The sequence below is a fragment of the Chaetura pelagica genome, unplaced genomic scaffold (genome assembly GCF_000747805.2).
Source record: "Chaetura pelagica isolate M959 unplaced genomic scaffold, ChaPel_1.0 scaffold358, whole genome shotgun sequence".
NCBI lineage: Eukaryota > Metazoa > Chordata > Aves > Apodiformes > Apodidae > Chaetura > Chaetura pelagica.
The window spans coordinates 938,744-959,158 of NW_009954233.1; the positions used below are offsets into that span (position 1 = coordinate 938,744).

General features: G+C 41.7%; 1 protein-coding gene across 1 annotated transcript in view; it reads left to right on the top strand.

Annotated features, from left to right (window-relative positions):
• The window catches only part of ANKRD17 (ankyrin repeat domain 17), a 46,285-nt gene extending 26,317 nt beyond the window's left edge, over positions 1 to 19,968 (top strand). The window contains exons 17-34 of the mRNA XM_010003638.1: positions 300 to 411; positions 584 to 729; positions 1,800 to 1,942; positions 2,670 to 2,883; positions 3,887 to 4,062; positions 4,892 to 5,054; positions 5,818 to 5,913; positions 6,599 to 6,715; positions 7,544 to 7,715; positions 8,479 to 8,926; positions 9,164 to 9,319; positions 9,552 to 9,701; positions 10,186 to 11,837; positions 13,672 to 13,869; positions 14,869 to 15,117; positions 16,995 to 17,170; positions 17,485 to 17,649; positions 19,379 to 19,968. Coding sequence (XP_010001940.1) covers positions 300 to 411; positions 584 to 729; positions 1,800 to 1,942; positions 2,670 to 2,883; positions 3,887 to 4,062; positions 4,892 to 5,054; positions 5,818 to 5,913; positions 6,599 to 6,715; positions 7,544 to 7,715; positions 8,479 to 8,926; positions 9,164 to 9,319; positions 9,552 to 9,701; positions 10,186 to 11,837; positions 13,672 to 13,869; positions 14,869 to 15,117; positions 16,995 to 17,170; positions 17,485 to 17,649; positions 19,379 to 19,438 — 4,593 coding nt within the window. The 3' untranslated portion in view covers positions 19,439 to 19,968. The remainder of the gene's footprint in view (positions 1 to 299; positions 412 to 583; positions 730 to 1,799; positions 1,943 to 2,669; positions 2,884 to 3,886; positions 4,063 to 4,891; positions 5,055 to 5,817; positions 5,914 to 6,598; positions 6,716 to 7,543; positions 7,716 to 8,478; positions 8,927 to 9,163; positions 9,320 to 9,551; positions 9,702 to 10,185; positions 11,838 to 13,671; positions 13,870 to 14,868; positions 15,118 to 16,994; positions 17,171 to 17,484; positions 17,650 to 19,378) is intronic.
• Positions 19,969 to 20,415: the final 447 nt, after the last annotated feature.

A 20,415-nucleotide genomic window follows, 5' to 3' on the forward strand; every position in this document is an offset into this window, starting at 1 on the left:
AGTCAAGCAGTGGTAACGGGGTTGATCTAGCTAGCCAAGCACAAATGAAATCTTGGTTCTTGAAGAACCTCAGTTCTTGTCAGGAGTCATTCACAAATCTCAACAGAGCTGACTGGAGAAGCAGATTCAGCTTGGATTCAAGAGATAGCTGTGAGGTAAGCAGTAGGCATGCCTAAGCTTATAGAAACTTTTTTTTTGGTCACAGGTGTTGTACTTGGACTAATATGCAAGATAGCAGGGGTTGCACTTGAAAAAGGAAATACTTACCTTGTTGTGTATATGATTTCTGTTTCTTTTAGACTGAGAGTAATCATGACACAGCTTTGACACTTGCTTGTGCTGGTGGCCACGAAGAACTAGTACAGACACTGCTAGAGAGAGGAGCTAATATTGAACACAGGGACAAGAAAGGTAGGTATCTCACTGTGGCAATCCACACCCTCTCTCTAGTGTATCTCTGTAAATAAATACACAATAAGAATAGGTTTGATGTGGAGCTTTTAGGCTTGCTTTTATGAGGGGATTTAACTTGTGTCACTGAAGCTCTCAATGTGGACTGTTCAAACATCCTTTGTCATTTCAGGGTTTACTCCGCTTATTTTGGCTGCTACAGCCGGCCACGTGGGTGTTGTTGAAATCTTACTGGATAATGGAGCTGATATTGAAGCCCAATCTGAGAGAACCAAGGACACTCCCTTGTCTCTGGCTTGTTCAGGAGGGAGACAAGAGGTGAAGTAAAACCTAAGTCTTTAAAAGCAGTGTGTAGGTTACGTATTGTGTCAGTGTACTCAAGTGATCTTCCAGAGAAGTTACAGTAACTTCACTCAGCATTCTATTTCAGGGTGGTGTTCTTCTTAAAAAGGATGCAGAGAGTGTGATGATTTTTAAGTTATAGATTGCAGCATGTCTGATATAAATTGCTTTTTCTCTTTTTCCAAGCTAGATGGGTGCTGTGCAGACTACCTCAAGGCTGGAGTCATTAGTGGTTCCCTCTGGGGCTCTGATCAGCATAATTAGATGTAGCTTAGAGTTAGCTCTGAGTGTTCTTGTTGAGAAGCTGGAGTTAGGCATGAGTCAGCTCCCTGTATGAGCCAAGGGAGTTTTCTGATGGATTCTGGATAGACCGTATGATACTGGAGTGCTGCAGATGATTCTGGTGTTTGCAGTGGAAAACTCACAGAACACTTTCAAGTGACTGATCAAAAGTAAATGTTGGGAACGTTGTGGTGGTTTTTTTTAATTATGTGAAACACAGTATTTTGTGACTGATGTCAGATCACCTTTCTCTCTCTGTGGCCATCTGGAAGTTAATGAGGTTGGAGACACATCTTCCACTCCCACAGGTGATACTGTGGCATTTAAAAGGTCCTTACTTCCCTAGACAAAAGCTTACTGCAAGCTTGTCACTCTTCTGGCCTGTTTTTAGTGCCATCTGGAAGATTTCAGACATTGGGGGGATTAGCTGCAGTGACAATGACGTGCCCTCTTGTAAAGGGAAAGGTCTGCTTTTTAATAAGCTTCTCATAGCCTTTGTGGCCAGCAGCCTTGTGCAGCCATGGTGAATTTCTGCTAACCTTTTCAGAGATTTGCTTGATCTCTGTTTCTTGAACAGTATTTCTGGGAGGAATGCATCATGTTTTCTTCCATGTTTTTTGGAAAGAAGATGGGAAGCAACTGAGTAAAATTGCTTCCTCTCTGTTGGAAGATGTCAGTGGTATATTTAGGCTTGAAAAACATTTGCCCTGGATAGATTTGCAAGTTTGGGAGAAAACCAGATGTTATTTTTTAAAACACTGCAGGTGGTGGAGTTGCTGCTAGCTCGAGGGGCAAACAAAGAGCACAGGAATGTTTCTGATTACACACCTTTGAGCCTCGCCGCTTCTGGTGGCTACGTGAACATTATCAAGATCCTGCTAAATGCTGGGGCAGAAATAAATTCCAGGCAAGTTCTCTTTTCACCCCTTCTCTCATGTTTTTCTTTTAGCATTCTGAGTTTTTACCTTTTCCAGAGGAGCAAAATCTTACTATTCTTACATGATCACACCCAGTGTAGTGTTTAATTTGTAGCAGGCCTCTTTCTTCATAAGTTAGAAACAAAAGATTTTGACTGTGCTTTTCTTTTAACTTCCATCTCCCTCTGTGGTTTTTTGTTAACATCTTTCCTACATCATATGATCAGTTGTCTTTGTCAGAGATAGAAATCCTTCTTTTCTTGCTTGTTGGCCTGGTGGGTTGAAATGAGTTCTGTGTTACTTAGTGAAGAAAGTGTCTGTGTGTATGTTCATTTATACCTTTGTTTTCTCTGTGTAGCTGAATGAAAGCTTTTTCTGTGTGTATCTGCATGGGTGTAAATTTTTTTCACCCATTGGGAGGTAGAATATAGCTCAGCCCTGCACTGCACAAGTGAAACAAGAGGTCCAAGTAAAAGTTATGCTCCTCGTAAGAGATGTCTCTAAATCTACAGTAGTTCAAAGGTAACATGCATGATTTCTGGAAGTAGATGCATTGGTCCTAAGCAGTGCTACTGTGGAGAACCTCTTGTAGTTGCAGTAGTTGCTGGTTTTTTGATCTTCAAGTTCTCTGCCTTCACTAGTTCTGTTACAGTCATTTCAGAAATGCGATTATGGTTTTATTAAAAGAGAAGTTTTGTTTTTTCTTTTTTATTTCAGAACTGGTAGCAAATTGGGCATTTCTCCCTTAATGTTGGCAGCAATGAATGGGCACACTGCTGCTGTCAAGCTATTACTGGACATGGGCTCTGATATAAATGCCCAGATAGAGACCAACAGGAACACAGCACTGACCTTGGCTTGTTTCCAAGGGAGAACTGAAGTGGTTAGCCTGCTGCTTGACAGAAAAGCTAATGTGGAACACAGAGCTAAGGTAACGAGCAAATAGCTGAATAAGTCTCCAAAAAGGGATGCTTGTAAGTCATCACTTGTCTCTGGTTATCTGATTTATTGCCTTTTGTGTAAATTAACTTCTCTAGTAGCTCAGTTAACTGAACTGAACCACGTATTTTAAAGAAAAATAATGGCTGCACTTCAGGACTAGTATTTTTGTGCTTACACTATCCAAAAAAAGTAAGTATTTCTCCTGAAGCCTTAATTCATCTCCAGGTGCTTATCAGCATAAGAACAGTAATCCATTGACTTAATAAAAATAGAAGGTGTTGATGTATTTGAATCCCTCTTAGCACTACGCCTCAGCAGGGGGACACTGTGCACTGTGCTGCTCAGTGAAAGTTCTTCTCGAGCCAGCTGAAGATGAGCTCAACTGCAAAATGTTGCTAAGCTGTTATAAAATGGGCCAGGTAACAACTGTAATCCCTATACCAGGGCTTAGAAATACATTGCTGGGAGTTTAAATCAATCCTGGCTGTCAAGTGAAAAACATGCGCCCTCCCACCCTGATTAATCATAGAATCATAGAATCATAGGATCTTAGGGGCTGGAAGGGACCTCGAGAGATCATCTAGTCCAACCCCCCTGCCAGAGCAGGGTCACCTAGAGTACATCACACAGGAACTCATCCAGGTGGGTTTTGAATGTCTCCAGTGAGGGAGACTCCACAACCTCCCTGGGCAGTCTGTTCCAGTGCTCTGTCACTCTCACAGTAAAAAATTTTTTTCGGATATTCACCTTGAACCTCCTATGCTCCAATTTACACCCATTACCCCTTGTCCTATCACTGGTCATCACTGAGAAAAGCCTAACTCTGTCCCCCTGACACTCACCCCTTACATATTTGTAAACATTGATGAGGTCACCCCTCAGTCTCCTTTTCTCCAAGCTAAAGAGACCCAGCTCCCTCAGCCTTTCCTCATAAGGGAGATGTTCCACTCCCTTAATCATCTTTGCTTGCTCTTCCTTCTTGCTTGTCCTAGACTGGTCTCACACCATTAATGGAAGCAGCTTCTGGTGGATATGCAGAAGTAGGCAGAGTTCTGCTGGACAAAGGTGCAGATGTAAATGCTCCTCCAGTACCTTCCTCAAGAGATACAGCTTTAACCATTGCAGCAGACAAAGGGCACTACAAATTCTGTGAGCTTCTCATTAGCAGGTACTGTATTTGCAGGTGTGCTGTTTGAAGAAAAACATCTGGAATATGGCTTTAATTAGACTAATCTCTCCAAATACACAATAATGTTTCCCAATATAGACCCCAGGGAAGAAAATGGGAAAGGTTCTGTCTGTGTTGACCATCACTATGTGTTTTTATTTACCAGAAGTGATCAAACAAAGTTCTCTTTGGTGTTAAGAGTGCTTGCTTTTGCCTAGGTGGACTAACTCAGTTTTTCCTGTCTCACAGAATCGTGTATGTTAGAAATAAACAATTTGTTGTCAAGTTTACATATCTGGTACTCATAATCAAGACACACAGCCATTTTAGATGGCAGTGTTAAAGTCCTTAAACAACAGAAGATGCACACACAAAATGTACGTCTGAATGATTTAATTTTTTTTAGATTGATCACGATGCACATTCAGTGTAATTATGTTTCCTGGGTAGCTTTTTGCTACATCATTTTCCAAGGAGTTGCACTGGCTGTTGGCTTATACCTGAAATGTCATAAGTTGTTCTGAGTAAGCTAATGAAGAGTACAGTATATTGATGGATGGCTTCTAATGAAGTAATTAGAGAAGCTTCAGAGACAGATGACAAACAGCATGATACAGAGAATTTAAAATGTTTTTAGGCTGAGTTGAGGCTCTTGACAGCATCAGAAGAAACCAAAGTATCATTTTGGAACCTGAAGCACTGTGTGAATGCATAAGTTGGCTATTGAAAAAAATTAGTATTGAATGTTAGCCTGTTCTTAGGTTGCATGTGCAGTTGATAGATGACATGAAAGCCTGGTGCAGAGTTTTGATTGTGTTCATTTTTGTAGAGGAGCTCACATTGACGTGCGCAACAAGAAGGGGAATACTCCTCTGTGGCTGGCAGCAAATGGAGGGCATCTCGATGTTGTCCAACTACTAGTCCAAGCTGGAGCTGATGTGGATGCTGCTGATAACAGGAAAATAACTCCTCTTATGGCAGCCTTTCGAAAGGTAAAATATGCAGTTAAGCTGTGGGCTTAACAAGGATTGTCTCCATCACCCCTACACAGTTGTTAGAAAGAGAATGTAGCTGATAGAAATGACTTGTTTAAAATTATGTCCACTAATTGTAATACTTGGCATTGAATCTTCCAAAATAGTTGTGTGTCACCTGTAGAATTCTAGTAGAAATTTGATTTATGGGCACTTTACTGAGGCTGGTTCTCATGGGTCTATTGAGAAGTGAAAAATTGCAGTGTGTTTTGTGTAGAGAGAGAGATAAGCAGTAGGTCTGGGGGGGAAATTGGATTGGTTTCTAATGCAAGACAAGCTGAGCACTTGTGCAAAAAAGAAAAGGTTGATTTGACTCTAGGGATAATTGTTGTAAGGAAGGGAGTGTAGCTATAGTGCTGCAGTATTGAAAAATTGAAAATGACTGTAGGAGCCTGCAGCTTTTAAGGTGGCAGAGCTGGACACTTGCAAATTCCCAAAAGAAAAGGCAGAAAATGTGGAGTTGTGGCTGGAGTAAGGGCAGCCTGACAACAGGTAGTGTAACTGCTTCCCTTTTCTTCTGTCCTAACTGTGGAGAAATGCACCTCACTGGTTTGGGATGTGATAAAGACTTCAAAAAAGAAGTGTTGAGAGCATCAGTTGAAGGAGTTGAAAGTAAATATTTTCAGTGAGTGCTTGGACTGAAGTGCAAAACCCTAGCAAACCAGAGGCAGCTGGCCTGATAGAAAATGACAGAGTGTCATCCTTGACATGTGTCTTCCAGGGTCACGTGAAGGTGGTGCGCTACCTCGTGAAGGAAGTGAACCAGTTTCCATCAGACTCGGAGTGCATGAGATACATAGCAACAATTACTGATAAGGTAAGATGGTAAGAAAGGAAAGATTTGAGAAGAAGTAGGGCTGTGATTCAGCTTTAGAGTTGATGTTACGACTGCTCTTTAGCTCCCTGGCATACCAGGTATCAGCCAATGAGTCCCTTGGGAATTCTTCAGAAAAAAAACTGGCAAAAACTGTGAACTTGCAGCCACAGTAACTTTGTGCCTTAGCATTGTCAGGAGAGTAGATATGTGGTGTTATTTATTATCCATGATTGTTTTCAAATGTCCTCCCAGTCATTTTCTCACTCTGCTCTGCATGCCCCCCTGTTGATCAGGTTTGTACTGTGTTTATGCAGTGAGATGGAGGCAGCAGAATGAACTTGTGCTTAAGAGTGTCTGTGAGCACAAGTACGAAGATTCACAGTCCTGAAAAACAAGTTTGTACTAGAAAGAAGGTAGAAAATGTAATTGGCAGCAAAGTGGTTTCTTACAGCATGTGAAGTGGACTGCTGCTCTTCCCTGTGGAGATTCAGTTTTGTTTTTGCCTCCAGTCTAGATGAACTGTTTTGTGCTAAGAGGAAGGAGAATAGCAGCTGGGACTTATAAAACATTCCTGTGCAAGTAGCACAGCAGTTGTTAGATTACAGTTATAAGCTTGAGCTCGTGCACTGAAACCCCTGCAGTGTTACCTTTTCAAACAGGGGGCCGGTGTGCTTTGTCATTTTAGGAGATGCTGAAAAAGTGCCACCTGTGTATGGAATCCATTGTTCAAGCCAAAGACAGACAGGCTGCTGAAGCCAACAAAAATGCAAGCATTCTTTTAGAGGAGCTGGACTTGGAGAAGGCAAGTTGCAAGAGTTTGGAGCTGTGAATATTTGATAAAATTCTAGTCTTAGGTTCCCTCAAGATTATAAAGTTGGTGAAAGTATGTATTACTGTATAGGAGTATGTATAATTACCATAATTGGAGTGTGTAGAGCCAAACACCTTGCTGTTCAGGTAATGATTGAACTTTAATTTCACTACTATTCAGAGAAATGGGATCAAGAAACTTGGGTATAACTGTTTTGGTTTTTTTTCTGGAATAATATTGTACTAAAAGAAGGATTTTTGAGTATGATTTATTTTGTCAAGTGCATGGTAGATGGGCATTTTCCACTCACAGTATGGATTTTAAGTTTAAACACTGTTTTGTGTCTTGAAAATGTAAAAAATATACTAATTATCTTACTACAAACCATAGGACTGTAGTAAAAATCTAGTGGAAAAATGGAAGTACAGGTGTAGTGTCAAATGGGCTCACAGTTTCTATTGATGCCAGCTGAAACCGTTCCAGGTTCTAATCTTTGAAAGGGCAGTGGGTGGTATGGGGGCTGTACTGCTGAGACACACAAGGTTACACAAATAATCCTGGAAATATGTCTTGGAAAACTCTGATTTAAGTCTGTGTGGTGTCTGTCCTCTGTTTCTGCACTAATGTTCTGTTAACCATGAGAGAACAATCTGGAAGAAGTAAATATGTAAAAATACAAATCATAGAGAACTGAGTTTCTGTTTTGTAAATATATTGGTATAAAATGTAAGTTTAGCTTCTTTGGAAATGAGAAACATTTGGTTTTTTTTCAAATGCATGGGAAACCTTGTAATACTCTTCCATGTGCTTGACTTGCAGCTAAGGGAAGAAAGCAGGAGACTGGCTTTGGCTGCCAAAAGAGAGAAAAGAAAGGAGAAAAGGAGGAAGAAAAAAGAAGAGCAGAGACGAAAACTAGAAGAAATAGAAGCAAAAAATAAAGAGAATTTTGAACTGCAAGCTGCTCAGGAGAAAGAGAAGCTAAAAGCTGAAGGTGATGAAAAATATTTTCCTTATTTTTGAAACATGGCCTTGATTTTATTCCCAGGATTAAAGAATTGCTTTTCTGTCAGAACTTAAATACAAGCTTTCTTCTTACCTGCTCAGCTTTGCTTTTGTTTACCTTTCTCTTAAACATGAGAGCGGGGATGATGTTGGCTTGTTTTATTGTCCTTCAGTTCCAATTATTTAAAAACAGGACATTAAAAAAAAAAATATTCAAGCTTACAAACAGAATGATGATAAGAGGAAAAACTGTCAGTCTGGAAGTTCCAAGTATCTTTGTAGTCTTATCTATCAAACCTGGCTCTTCCATATCTTGTCGTGCAATGTTTCATGTAGTGTGCTGAGATATGGATTTCACAGGTTGTTCCCTCACTCTGATACACTGAAAGAAAGGGAAGACACGTGGCAGGTTTTTTTCTTCTGTTTCATATGCTTGTTTATATCCCTAATTGCTTGTGTCTGTCTCCATGGCTGAATTCAATTTCACATTTGTTAAATTGCTACTGCATTTGTTCCAAGACAAGAATGAAATTGTCCATGAGTTAGCATAAACAGGTCAAGAGGCTCCCCAGGGTGACATGTGCAATAGTTATACAGATGGCCTTGCAGTTAGTGGGTCTTTGTGTTGTTTGGAGTCTTGCAAGTTACTCATGAGTCATTCAATGGGACAGTTGTGATTTGGAAAAACAAAACCACACAAGCTGCCTCGAGCCAGCTTAAATTAGTCCTCTTTTTTTTTGCTGTTCCATCAGATGATCCCGAGGTCCCAATGGAGCCTCCTAGTGCGACCACTACAACCACCATAGGCATATCTGCAACTTGGACAACTCTAGCAGGTTCCCATGGGAAGAGGAACAATACCATCACCACGACAAGCTCCAAAAGGAAAAACAGGAAAAACAAAGTAACTCCCGAGAATGTTCAGATTATATTTGATGACCAGCTCCCAATTTCCTATAGCCAACCAGAAAAAGTGAATGGTGAATCTAAGAGCAGCAGTACCAGTGAAAGTGGTGATAGTGACAACATGAGGATTTCCAGCTGTAGCGATGAAAGCAGCAATAGCAACAGCAGCCACAAAAGTGACAATCATTCTTCCACAGCTGTTACTAACACACAGAGCAACAAAAAGCAGCCATCGGTTCTTGTCACTTGCCCAAAGGATGAGAGGAAAGCAGCTACTGGCAAATCATCCATCAAGTAAGTTGGACTTCATAAGAGGTTATAGAGCAAGAAACATCCATGCATCTGGAATTAGGGAATTGTTGGGGTGTCCTGATACAAACATTTCAATTCAAGCAGCTTCTTAATACCATAGTGCTTTTGGGCTAAAAGAGGAAAATGGGTTGGGGACTGGAAAGTGGGTAAAATGCAAGCCATCCTCCCATTTCTTTTCTTGACTGCATAATGACAGTATTTAATTTCTTTCTTTTAAAGGTTGTCTGAAGTTATTAGTGAAGTGACGAGTAATTCCTTGTCTACTTGCACAAAATCTGGTCCTTCTCCACTTTCTTCTCCAAATGGAAAGCTAACCATTGCTAGTCCTAAACGTGGTCAGAAAAGGGAAGAAGGATGGAAGGAAGTTGTGAGAAGGTAAGCAAAGCATTCCTCTAACTCCTTCTTGTTGATGTTGGCTTTCAAAATGTTTTATCTAGTGTTGCCTTCTCTGGAGTTCCTGAATCATCTTCTTAGCTGACCTGGTAGATTTGACAAAATTATTGCTACATAGCTTGAGTCATGAATTACAACATTATTTTGACCAACCTGCCCACTGCTTCATGCCCTGGAAGCATTTCCCAGTTAATATAATTTCTTTTTTCTGTAGATCCAAGAAAGTTTCTGTTCCATCAACTGTAATTTCCAGAGTCATTGGCAGAGGAGGATGTAATATCAACGCAATACGTGAGTGTACGGGAGCACACATAGACATTGACAAGCAGAAGGACAAAACTGGAGATAGAATCATAACAATAAGGTAAGTGAGCTGCTTCATTTGCTTGTTCCTGTGGGGATTTTTTCTTTGCAGACAACTCAGCTGTGTAGAAAAATGAAAAGGTTTCACCTTGTCCCTTGAAAGGTCACTTTGAGACAGTCAGTTGTTTGAGGCAGGGGTGATGGATGGGGTGGGAAAACTGAGAAAACTGCCAGTTGGTACCATCACATTTGTACAAAACAATGCTTGGAGAGAAGGTGGAGGATATTAGGATTCTGTGTTTAACCATGGCTAAATATGTAGCTTATTTAGGGAAGTGAACTTTTTAAACCATTTTGGTTATTTGGGAGGTAGTTTTCAACTTGTTTCATAGATAACTGTCAGCAGCAAGAAGATGCCAAGCTTGGTCTTCAGTTAGAGAGTTGTTTTTTGTCCATTGGCGTGATGTAAGACAAGTTGGAGATTCTTCATTTTAATGTATGTAAATGATTCAGACGCACTTTCCCTTTTCCCTTCTTTTTTATAGGGGTGGCACAGAATCGACAAGACAGGCCACGCAGTTGATAAATGCTCTGATTAAGGATCCAGATAAAGAAATTGATGAACTTATTCCAAAGAACCGTTTGAAAAGTTCGGCTGCAAACTCCAAAATAGGCTCGTCGACACCTGCCACCACTACAGCTGCTAACAGTTCTCTCGTGGGCATCAAAGTGACCACCGTGGCTGCTTCCTCAACATCTCAGACTGCCTCCGCACTCACCGTGCCTGCAATTTCTTCAGCATCCACTCACAAAACCATCAAGAACCCAGTGAACAATGTGCGGCCCGGTTTCCAAGTTTCTCTTCCATTAGCTTATCCTCCTCCTCAGTTTGCACACGCTTTACTGGCTGCTCAGACTTTCCAGCAGATCCGTCCGCCCCGGTTGCCCATGACACACTTTGGAGGTACTTTCCCACCAGCTCAGTCCACGTGGGGTCCGTTTCCTGTTAGACCCTTGAGCCCCGCAAGAGCGACCAACTCACCGAAACCTCACATGGTGCCTCGCCATAACAGTCAGAACAGCAGTGGCTCTCAGGTGAATTCAGCCAGTTCTTTGACCACCAGTCCAACAGCTACAACAAGTTCAGTGGCTTCTACTGTGCCTGGTTCTTCTGCCAACGGCAGCCCGAGTTCACCTTCAGTCAGAAGACAGCTTTTTGTCACGGTCGTGAAGACATCAAATGCCACGACGACCACGGTGACGACCACGGCAAGTAACACAAGCACAGCGCCGACGAACGCCACGTATCCAATTCCAACTGCCAAAGAACACTACCCTGCATCTTCCCCCTCATCTCCTTCTCCTCCTGCGCAGCCGGCGGGGGTGTCCCGAAGCAGCCCTGCCGATTGTGCGGCGACCTCTCCCAATAAAGGTGCACCTTCATCTGATCCAGAAGCAGGTAGTCCTCCAGCAGTGGAAACGAGCAGCTCAACCAGCAGTAGGCAACCCAGTTCTGGTACCAGCAGCAGCTTATCTGTCCACCCTGCTCATCAGCAGCCTCCGGGAGCTCCTCCGCAAGAGGCAAGACCCCCTCTTCAGCAACCTCAGGTTCCTGTACCAGATCCTCGAATGGTTGTGCCTCCAAATTTAGCTTCGACCAGCTCATCTGCTTCTGTGGCAGGTCCAACAAATGCCCCGATGACCTATCCCATGTCTCAGACGTCAGTGGGGTCCTCTCAGCCCTCAGCCAAGATGGAAACCCCGGCCATCAGACCGCCTGTCCACGGAACCAGTAGTGTCCATAAGAATCCAGCTCCCGTGCAAAACTCTTCTGTCGCAGTCCTCAACGTGAACCACATCAAAAGGCCCCACAGTGTTCCTTCTTCAGTGCAGCTTCCTTCTACCTTAAGTACACAAAGTGCTTCTCAGAATTCAGCCCATCCAGCAAACAAGTCCATGGGTAACAATTTCAGTGCTACTTTACCGTTCGGGCCCTTTAGCACGTTGTTTGAGAACAGCCCTACGTCTGCTCACGCCTTCTGGGGCGGGTCCGTCGTTTCATCTCAAACAACACCAGAATCGATGCTGTCAGGAAAGTCTTCATTTTTGCCAAATTCAGATCCTTTGCATCAGTCTGATACTTCCAAAGCCCCAGGTTTCAGGCCACCCTTACAGAGGCCAGCTCCAAGTCCCTCAGGTAAGTCTGTGTTTTGGGTTCATACCTTAATAATATACTTAAATAATAACTTAATCACTGCTTTGGACATGTAATGCTTCCTGCCTCAGCTTCTCTGGTCATTGATAGTAAATCACTCTCTGCCCTGCAACAAAAGGGTGCTGTAATCTATTTTATCGTTGTTTTTCTAAGAGAAGGTGAGTTCATCTTTTTAAGTGCCACCTGTCAAATCTAGTAACTATTTTGCAGCTGATGAACTTAATACAAGTTGAGCTGAGGCATTCTTTTTGCCACTCCAGTCTACTCTTCTGTGATAGTTCAGATAATAAAAAACTTCACTGTTGTTTTCATTTCCCTATCACCAGCTAATAACCACTAATTTCTGATAACCTACTGCTTGTCCTGAGGCTGCAGAATAACAGCAGCATCCTTGAAATGTTAAGATTATTTAAAAAAACGTTTTGATGTGAACTTGTAGTACGAGGGTTGTTCTCTTAACTACTTAATTCCATCAGAAAACTTAATTTCGTTGAGTTTCTGAATTTTGTAGCAAAGTGTTCAGCCCTCTGCACAGAGACCAAGGGGTTGTCACAGAACATGCTCTGTAGCTTTCAGAAAGTGTACACAGTTTGTGCTATCTGTGCCTGGCTTTGTAAGACCTGTGAGTTTATGTAGCTTCATTTATGAATCAAGAGATGTAACAGCTCATGTTTTTGTATTTTTTGACTACCATGGTGTTGAGTAGCTTTTGAGGTGCTCTCTTTGAATTTTATCAATCTCATGTACTACTTAGCATTTTGACTTTGGCACACTCTACACTGTGTGTCACTTGAGTATGCCTGTCAGTTCCTGAGTAAAAGCAGTGCTCTCAACAGGCTCCTACTGTTATCTCAGCACCTTCTCTTAGGGAAGCTTGACCTAGAGGTATCTGTAAGTCAGATTCCTCCATTAGTTCAACCCCCAAGAGCCTGAAGAATTTGATGAAAACTGGAGTTTGGATCTTGATAAGTGAAATGATGGAGAGGAGGCAGGTGCTGTGCTGCTTTATTCTGCCTGATGCTGGTGAAGGGACTTTTTTTCCCTAATTAAAACTATGAATTCTTTTATCATGTGCTTTATGTGTAGGAGAATGAAGCAGGTGCCATGGCAATTTGATAAAACTTAGAATTCTAAGTTGCTACTTTTCCCGTTCTTCATTGAGGAGAGTATTAAGGGGGTAGAAATTCTTACAGTTTTTGGTACCTTGGCTAGTTGGTGCCACTTGGTCATAATAAAATATCATTTCCTTACTCAAGTAAAAAGTATCCCTGGATTGGGGAAAAAAATCAAAACACTTCAGGATTGATCACAGTGTATGTAGACAGCAATCTAGCATTATTTCCACTGTTACTGGTACAAAATAATTTCTAAACCTAGAAAATTTAAATAACAAGTTAATAAAATGCTCATTTCCTTTTCAGATGTCCAGTTATATCAGAGCATTTATTATATTTCCTTCAATTCTTTGCATTCAAGGTACCTGCATGATAAGAGGCATTCTTGATGAGCAACCTGGGCTAGTGGGAGGTGTCCCTGCCCAGGCACTGGGATTGGAACTAGATGATCCTTGAGATCCTTTCCAACTCAAACCATTCTGTGATTTGTATGTACAGCACAGCTTCCACATACTCTCCAGACTTGCAGAATATAAAGCTTAACACTCCCAGTTCTCTGGAAAAGAACACCACCACCTCCCTCCCCCCAACAATCCATCAAATGAAAGCTTGCTTTTTTTCTTTGTTATTTCTGTGATACTGATGACCTCTTCACAGGATCCTGGAGTCCTGGGAGTCACGTGTGCCCATTTCTCTCCTAGGTATTGTCAGTATGGATTCCCCCTATGCTCCTGTAGCACCTTCTTCTACACACCTGGGTAATTTTGCCTCAAACCTTTCGGGAGGTCAGATCTATGCGCCTGGGACACCTCTTGGCGGAGCACCTGCAGCTGCTAATTTTAACAGACAGCATTTTTCCCCACTTAGTTTATTGCCTCCATGTTCATCAGCATCAAATGGTGAGTTCTGGTCAGTGGGAAATCACTTGAGAACCTGTTGTACAAAAAAAATCAAGCAGCCTCAAGCACTGCCTATTTTAAGTAGGCTTTTCTAGTTTTGTTCATTTTTAACATCAGGTTTTTAGTTGTTTTTCAAATCTTTGTGCAGTCACAGATTTTTAGATGAAATTTTCTTCTGCAAGTTCTTGTCTCTAGTGTGCTTTTTTTTAGCAGCTACAGTCATGCTATTGTGGAGTTCCTTGTTCTTGCTGTAGATACCTTTGAGCTGTTACGGGGTATGACATCCTTTTAGGTGTCTTTACAAAGAAAAAGTTGGGTTTTGGTTTGTGAGGGGTAGCACTCCAGGTATGATTTGTAATGATGTTTTACTAAAGCTTACTCACAGTGGTGATTGCTTAGGTTTTCTGATGTTCTTGAAACAGAACTGTGCAGTGTATTCTGGGAGTGCAACTTCTGGTACCTTCTTCCATGTTTGGCCCCTGCAGTTTTGGCTATATATTGGAGATTTTGGGGCAGAAAACAAATCAGCTGATGAGTATTGGCTTACTCGGGGAACAAGCTGGCAAAAGTAATGCCAAACAAAACCCACAAAAATAACAACACAGCTAATCAAGATTAAAAACCAACAAGAAAGAAGAAAAACCCAAAGGAAGCCAACAACAACGTGGGTTTCTTTCAGCTGTGCTTGTGGATGTAATCTTCAAATCCTCTATGGCTGCTACTCAGTAACGCTTAGTTAAGTTGTGGTGTGTGTCCAGTAGCTGAGCTGACAGGGCATGATAATCATTTTATGTAAGAGATTAAATGGGTGATGAATGTCACTCTGATCTGAAAGTAGAACTGTTAAAATTATCCTGAAGTGTTTGCTATGTGATCCTGGTATTAGCCAAGTACCCATTTCCACTGTTTCATGTATGTCTTGACATTAAATGACAGGTTTGTGGTGACTTGAAAAGCTCTGGCTGTCATTGCTGAGTGCTCTTGTTGCTGCTCTTGCAGAATCTCCTGCTCAGTCGGTGTCTTCTGGAGTAAGAGCACCATCTCCCACCCCTTCAGCAGTGTCCTTGGGATCAGAAAAACCCAGTAATGTTTCTCAGGACAGAAAAGTTCCTGTTCCGATTGGGACTGAACGGTCTGCACGTATTAGACAAACTGGAACATCTGCTCCATCTGTTATTGGGAGCAACTTAGCTGCTCCAGTGGGACACAGTGGGATCTGGTCCTTCGAAGGTATAGGTGGCAATCAAGGTATGTAGTGTTAAGAGATGTCTCTGTGCTTGCAATTGATCACCATCCTGTGTTTTCCCCACTTGCCTTTGGAGCTGAAGGACAATGCAGAAGCAAGTGCCTCAAAATGTAGGATTGCTGTTTCCAAGGGAGCTGGAGCAGGGGTGTGTGTTTACCCTCCAATCTGCTTAATTGTGTTTTAACAAGGTCTCAGAAGACCTCAGGGGTTCTGAAACACCCTGGCTCTGGAGAATCTGTGAAGAACTCGAAAAAACAGGAAGAATAAAACCACAGGGTTTGCAAGAATATAAACTGAGTGAGGATCATTTGATTTTGATACCCTTCATGTGACTGAGGGGAAACAAGTGTCTCAAGATAATAGTACATATTTTCTTTCTGTTGATAAACGCACTATTTTGTACAATAGCAGTTCATGTTGATCTTTAATTCATAGCCAAGATGGAGCTTTTTCTGTGCTGAGGATCATGCAGTTTGTGTTTGTATGAATTGGTAGTTTTCTTCATTTCTTCTAGTCATGCCATTTGCATTTTACTAATGTGAGGCTCTTGACTCTCCTGTAGTCACATAGAATTCAATATTTTGGAATTAATTACAAATTTAAGTTACTGACAGGACAGCTTTTCTCAGCAAACACGTCAGGAATCTTGGGTGCAGTTTATAGGAGTCTGCTCGTTTTTTTTTCCTTTTTTTTTCCTTTTTTTTGTTAGCTTTTTTTTGTTAGCTTTTTTTTGTTTGGGTTTTTTTGACTTAGGATGAGGAGAGAGAATCACGAGACTATGTTGGATGGGATCTCTGGAGGTCATGTCAGCCTCCTGCACAAAATGAGATTTGCTGTGAGGTGAGACCAGGTTGCTCAGAGCTTTATCCAGTCTCATATTGAAAACGTCCAAGGATGGAAACTGCTCAAGCTTTCTGAACAGCCTGTTCAGCTGCTTGACTGAGGAGTCCAAACAGTTTAAGGTTTACATAGACTAACTGAACATGTTTTGTATGCAACAACTATACTGCTCTGAGTTTTTTTCCCCTAAGTACAAAATAGATAGGATGCATCCAAACTTTTTTTTTAACTTCTCTAGTGTAGTAAGAGGCTACTCATCAGTAAGGCTTTAGAAACTGAGTATTTTTATTTGCATTGTCTTGGTGTAAAGGCTGCCCTTTGTCTCTGCTTTTGGAATGCTGCTGTCTTTCTACTTCATTCAATTACTGCAGCATTTTGATTTTCTGTTGAGAATGGGATTGGCTCATGGTCAGTATCAGGATGGCTTCAGAAATGTTTCTGATTATTTCTGCACCCCTCCAAATATAATTTCCTTATGTTTCATTTTGAAAAATTGGCTTTCTGGATGTCTGAACTGCAGTCACAAAATGAAGCTGCCTCTAATGAGTTCATGTAATTAGAACATGAGCACACATCTCCAGCTGGTCATTTTCTGGTTTTGCCTTTCAAAAGTACTTCTCTGTTTCTTTGTTAAATAATTCATGACAGAATGGTAATGAAGTGGAGCAAATAGCATCCGTAACACACATACCCCTTTCACAGCACCCAAACATGCAAGAAATTTAGGTTTTTGGAGGAGGAGGAGTTAGTCCAAATGCCAGCTTTGCCTTTCAAATGAAGGAAGATTGCAAAGTGATGCTTTGGTTGCATAGAACTGTTTAAAACTCCTTGCCCTTGCTCAGGGCTCCTGCCATGGAGTAATTCTCTTTCTGGTGCTTCCCATCCCACGTGTGCCTGAGTTTTAATCCAGTGGATGCACAGGGCTCTGCAGGCCGAGCACGTGTCACTTTTAGAAACATGAGAATGCAAATATTTAGGCTGGAAAATGGCTGATGAGGGGGTGTGATGTATAACACTGTTTGTGGTTCTGTGTTGTCAGATAAAGTGGACTGGTGCCACAGTGGAATGGGAAGCCACATGATCCACAGGCCCATGTCTGATCCAGGGGTGTTCTCACACCAAGCCATGGAGAGAGACAGCACGGGAATTGTAACGCCTTCTGGTACATTCCATCAGCCTGTTCCTGCAGGATACATGGACTTCCCAAAAGTTGGGGTAAGGGCCTTCTTGGACTCAATAGGTGTGGCACTGCTTGATTTCCACGTCGCCGCGCACGGCAGGTGAACAACGCTGAGACGTCGTGTGCTTGAGCTAGAACTGACTAGCCCTGAGAGCACTAACTAGAAGTAACTTGTCTGTGAGATAACAAATACATGCACAGAAAGGTTTTCTTGGAGTTCAGGCATTTCATTACTGCTTTAAGATAGAGAATTTATTGAACATGAATCTCCTTTTGTCGTTCTGTAGGTGCAGTAGTAGCATTGTTTATGAACGCACACTGATTCTTGGCTTTTTTTCCTCCCCCTAAGGGTATGCCTTTCTCTGTGTATGGGAATGCAATGATTCCTCCTGTAGCCCCCATCACAGATGGTACTGGAGGGCCTATATTTAATGGGCCTCATGCTGCTGACCCGTCTTGGAACTCGCTGATAAAGATGGTTTCAAATTCCACAGAAAACAATGGGCCTCAGACGGTAATTTTTCCATTTCTGTATTTGCTATTTTGTTTTAACTTTAACAGTGTGGTGAACATCCTAGCTGTTAGAAAGCATTCAAGTAGTGTAGTGTCTCTTCTTTTTTGCTAGTGTCTGAGCTGATGCAGCCCCCCCTACTCAATACAGCACTCAGTGCTGTGCCTGCCTACATACAACTTCTAACCATTGGTCATAGCTCCAAAAATAAGCCTGAGTTGTCCCAAGAAAAAAGTCAGCCTCTCTAAGTTAATGCAGCTCACAGGAGTGTGCTGCTGTTACTTCTGTGAATATATTTGTGCTTGAGAACTGGGAAGCTTGCTGCCAGGTGAGCTTAGAGAAGCTGCCTATTCAAGTAGACACCTGGTTAATTACTGCAGATCAGTTTTTTTTATTATGTGCTCTAGGCAAGTGTGGATAGAAAAGATAGTTTTACACAGCATGTTTTACTCAACATGATCATGATTTCTGTCTGCTGTTCTGCATTTGGGAAAACACCCATCAATTTGCTTCTGTCAGAAGAGCCCTTCATTTGCTGTCATGTAAGCTTTCCCTTCCCCAAAAAAGGCAGACAGTGTTAGGTCTAGAGGGTTGTGGCTGGGCTCTGAATGGGGTTGAAGTCTTCACTGTGTTAGGAGCTCATGTAGGAAGAGAGTAGGTAGCTCTTCTGTCTGCTGCTCTGTTCATGCCTGGGTTGTAGGCTTGTCCACTAAATATAATTTAGGTAGAGGGATTATGTTCCCCTAAGCCTTTTGTTCTTCCTCAGCCAGCAACTAATATTATAATGGATCAGCAGAGCTCTCCATGTGTTTATTTTTAATTATACAGTGAGCTCTGTTATAGTGTTACTAAACAAAGATATTTCTAGACCTAATTTTCTTGGGAATGACCCAAGGTGGAAGCAGCAGCTCCCAGCTCTGGCAGACCTTAGGTGTGCCAAGGAAGAGGTCTGTTCTTTGGCCACAGTTCATGTATTGCTCAGAAGTGGCTCATGACCATTACAAGTTGACTTCTGGCTTAGTGAGAAAACTTTGTCCCCCATAGAAGGCTTTGCTTTGTTACAGTTGGGTTTCCACAGAGCTGAGGGTGTGGGTATGCATTGGGCTGTGACAGTAATTCAAGGTGCCAGTCATGTTTTTGATTGTCTGAACTTGGTAAGGTAAAGAGGAAAGAGTCTCTTGCTGTGCAAGCTGGAGGTCTTCAGGCACTCTCCTTGCAAATCATTTGGCATATATACAGAGTCCTGTTAAATTCTGCTTGACAGCAGACCTGGCATGTATAGAGGAAGTCCTTACTTCCTGGGTCTGAAGAGACACGTTTTTCCAGTGGAACAGTAGTATGTTGATTAGATCATTGTTGCTAGGATGGAGGAACTAGCAGGCATAAATAGCGTTGATTGCTGTCTTTGATTTTGCTGTGAAGGAAAGCAATCGGGCTTGGGTGAAAGTGGGGAGTTTGCATTAGTTAGAAAGGAAGAGGAATATGGATCCTCTGGCCAGGGTGAAAAAGTACAGGAAGAAAGATTAAAACCCAATTTCCATCTTTTCTCACCTGAGTAACAGCAGGATAGAACAAGTGCTGAAAGGAGTTCAGTTTGATGATGGATTGCTGTGTTTTCTGAGGTTGGGCTTTTCCTTGGGTTAAAAAAAAAAAAAAGCCCTAAGCACTGCATTGTTATTTTAACTTCGGAACTGTTTTGAAACGTGGTGTAAAGTGAATCTTCCTCTTTCAGGTGTGGACTGGAACTTGGACACCTCACATGAACAGCGTGCATATGAACCAACTTGGCTGAGTGGGATCAACTTGCTAGCCTTGAGATTCCTTTTTTTGCAGAGGAAAACACAAATGGCAGAAACAGTTTATGTGCTCCCAGATCATTCTACTGATGTGCTTGACTGAAGTGTGTAGGCTTTTTGCAGAAGAACTTACTAACTGACCTTTTTCTGTGAACATTGTGACCGCCCATTCCCCACCATCATACGTTTCAACTTAGTTAGCCTTTATTCTTTCCTTTCCTTTTATTTTTTTTTTTTGACATAACTTTCTGTTGAAGCTGTTCTTTGGCTGGTTGGTTTTAGTACTGTAAACTGCTTCTGAGCAAACACAGAAATTTAGCAAAATTATGTAAACTTGATCCTGAAGTTTTAGAATGGCAAATAAATGTACAATTGTTTACATAACAAATGGCTAAGCAGAAAGTAAATTTCAATATGTCAGTATAGAGGCTCTACTTTATGTAGACTTAAATTAATGTGAGATATGTACCTTCATATTCAGAAATCTGGATGTTTCCTTCATACATTAAACTATTAATAAGCATAACTTTTCTACTTGTGTAATTTAAGTACACTATAAAAAAAAACACAACAAAACAACAACCAAAACAACAACTGGGCATTATCAGAGGGCTTTGTCCAAATGTGTGTTGGATTACTTTGAGAAGGTGTACATCAGTTACCACCAGATAGTAAGAGCTTCCATTTTCCTTCTGTGAAAGGCTTTTCAGCAAAAAGCATCTGAGAAAACAGCCTTTTTGGCATGTTCAGAGTCATCTCCACACTGAACTCCCCTGTTTCCCCAGTAAACTGGGTAAAATGTATCATGCTGCAGCATCTGTTAAGAAGTATTCTTAGAGTTGGGTTGATGCAGCAATGTCTGTTGTGTTCAGAGCTTCTGTTCCTCTAGTTCCTTCCCTGGCCTACAAAAGTCATGTCAGAACATAAATCTCAGTGTGTCTTAGTTGAAGAATGAGACTCAACTTGCAGCTTT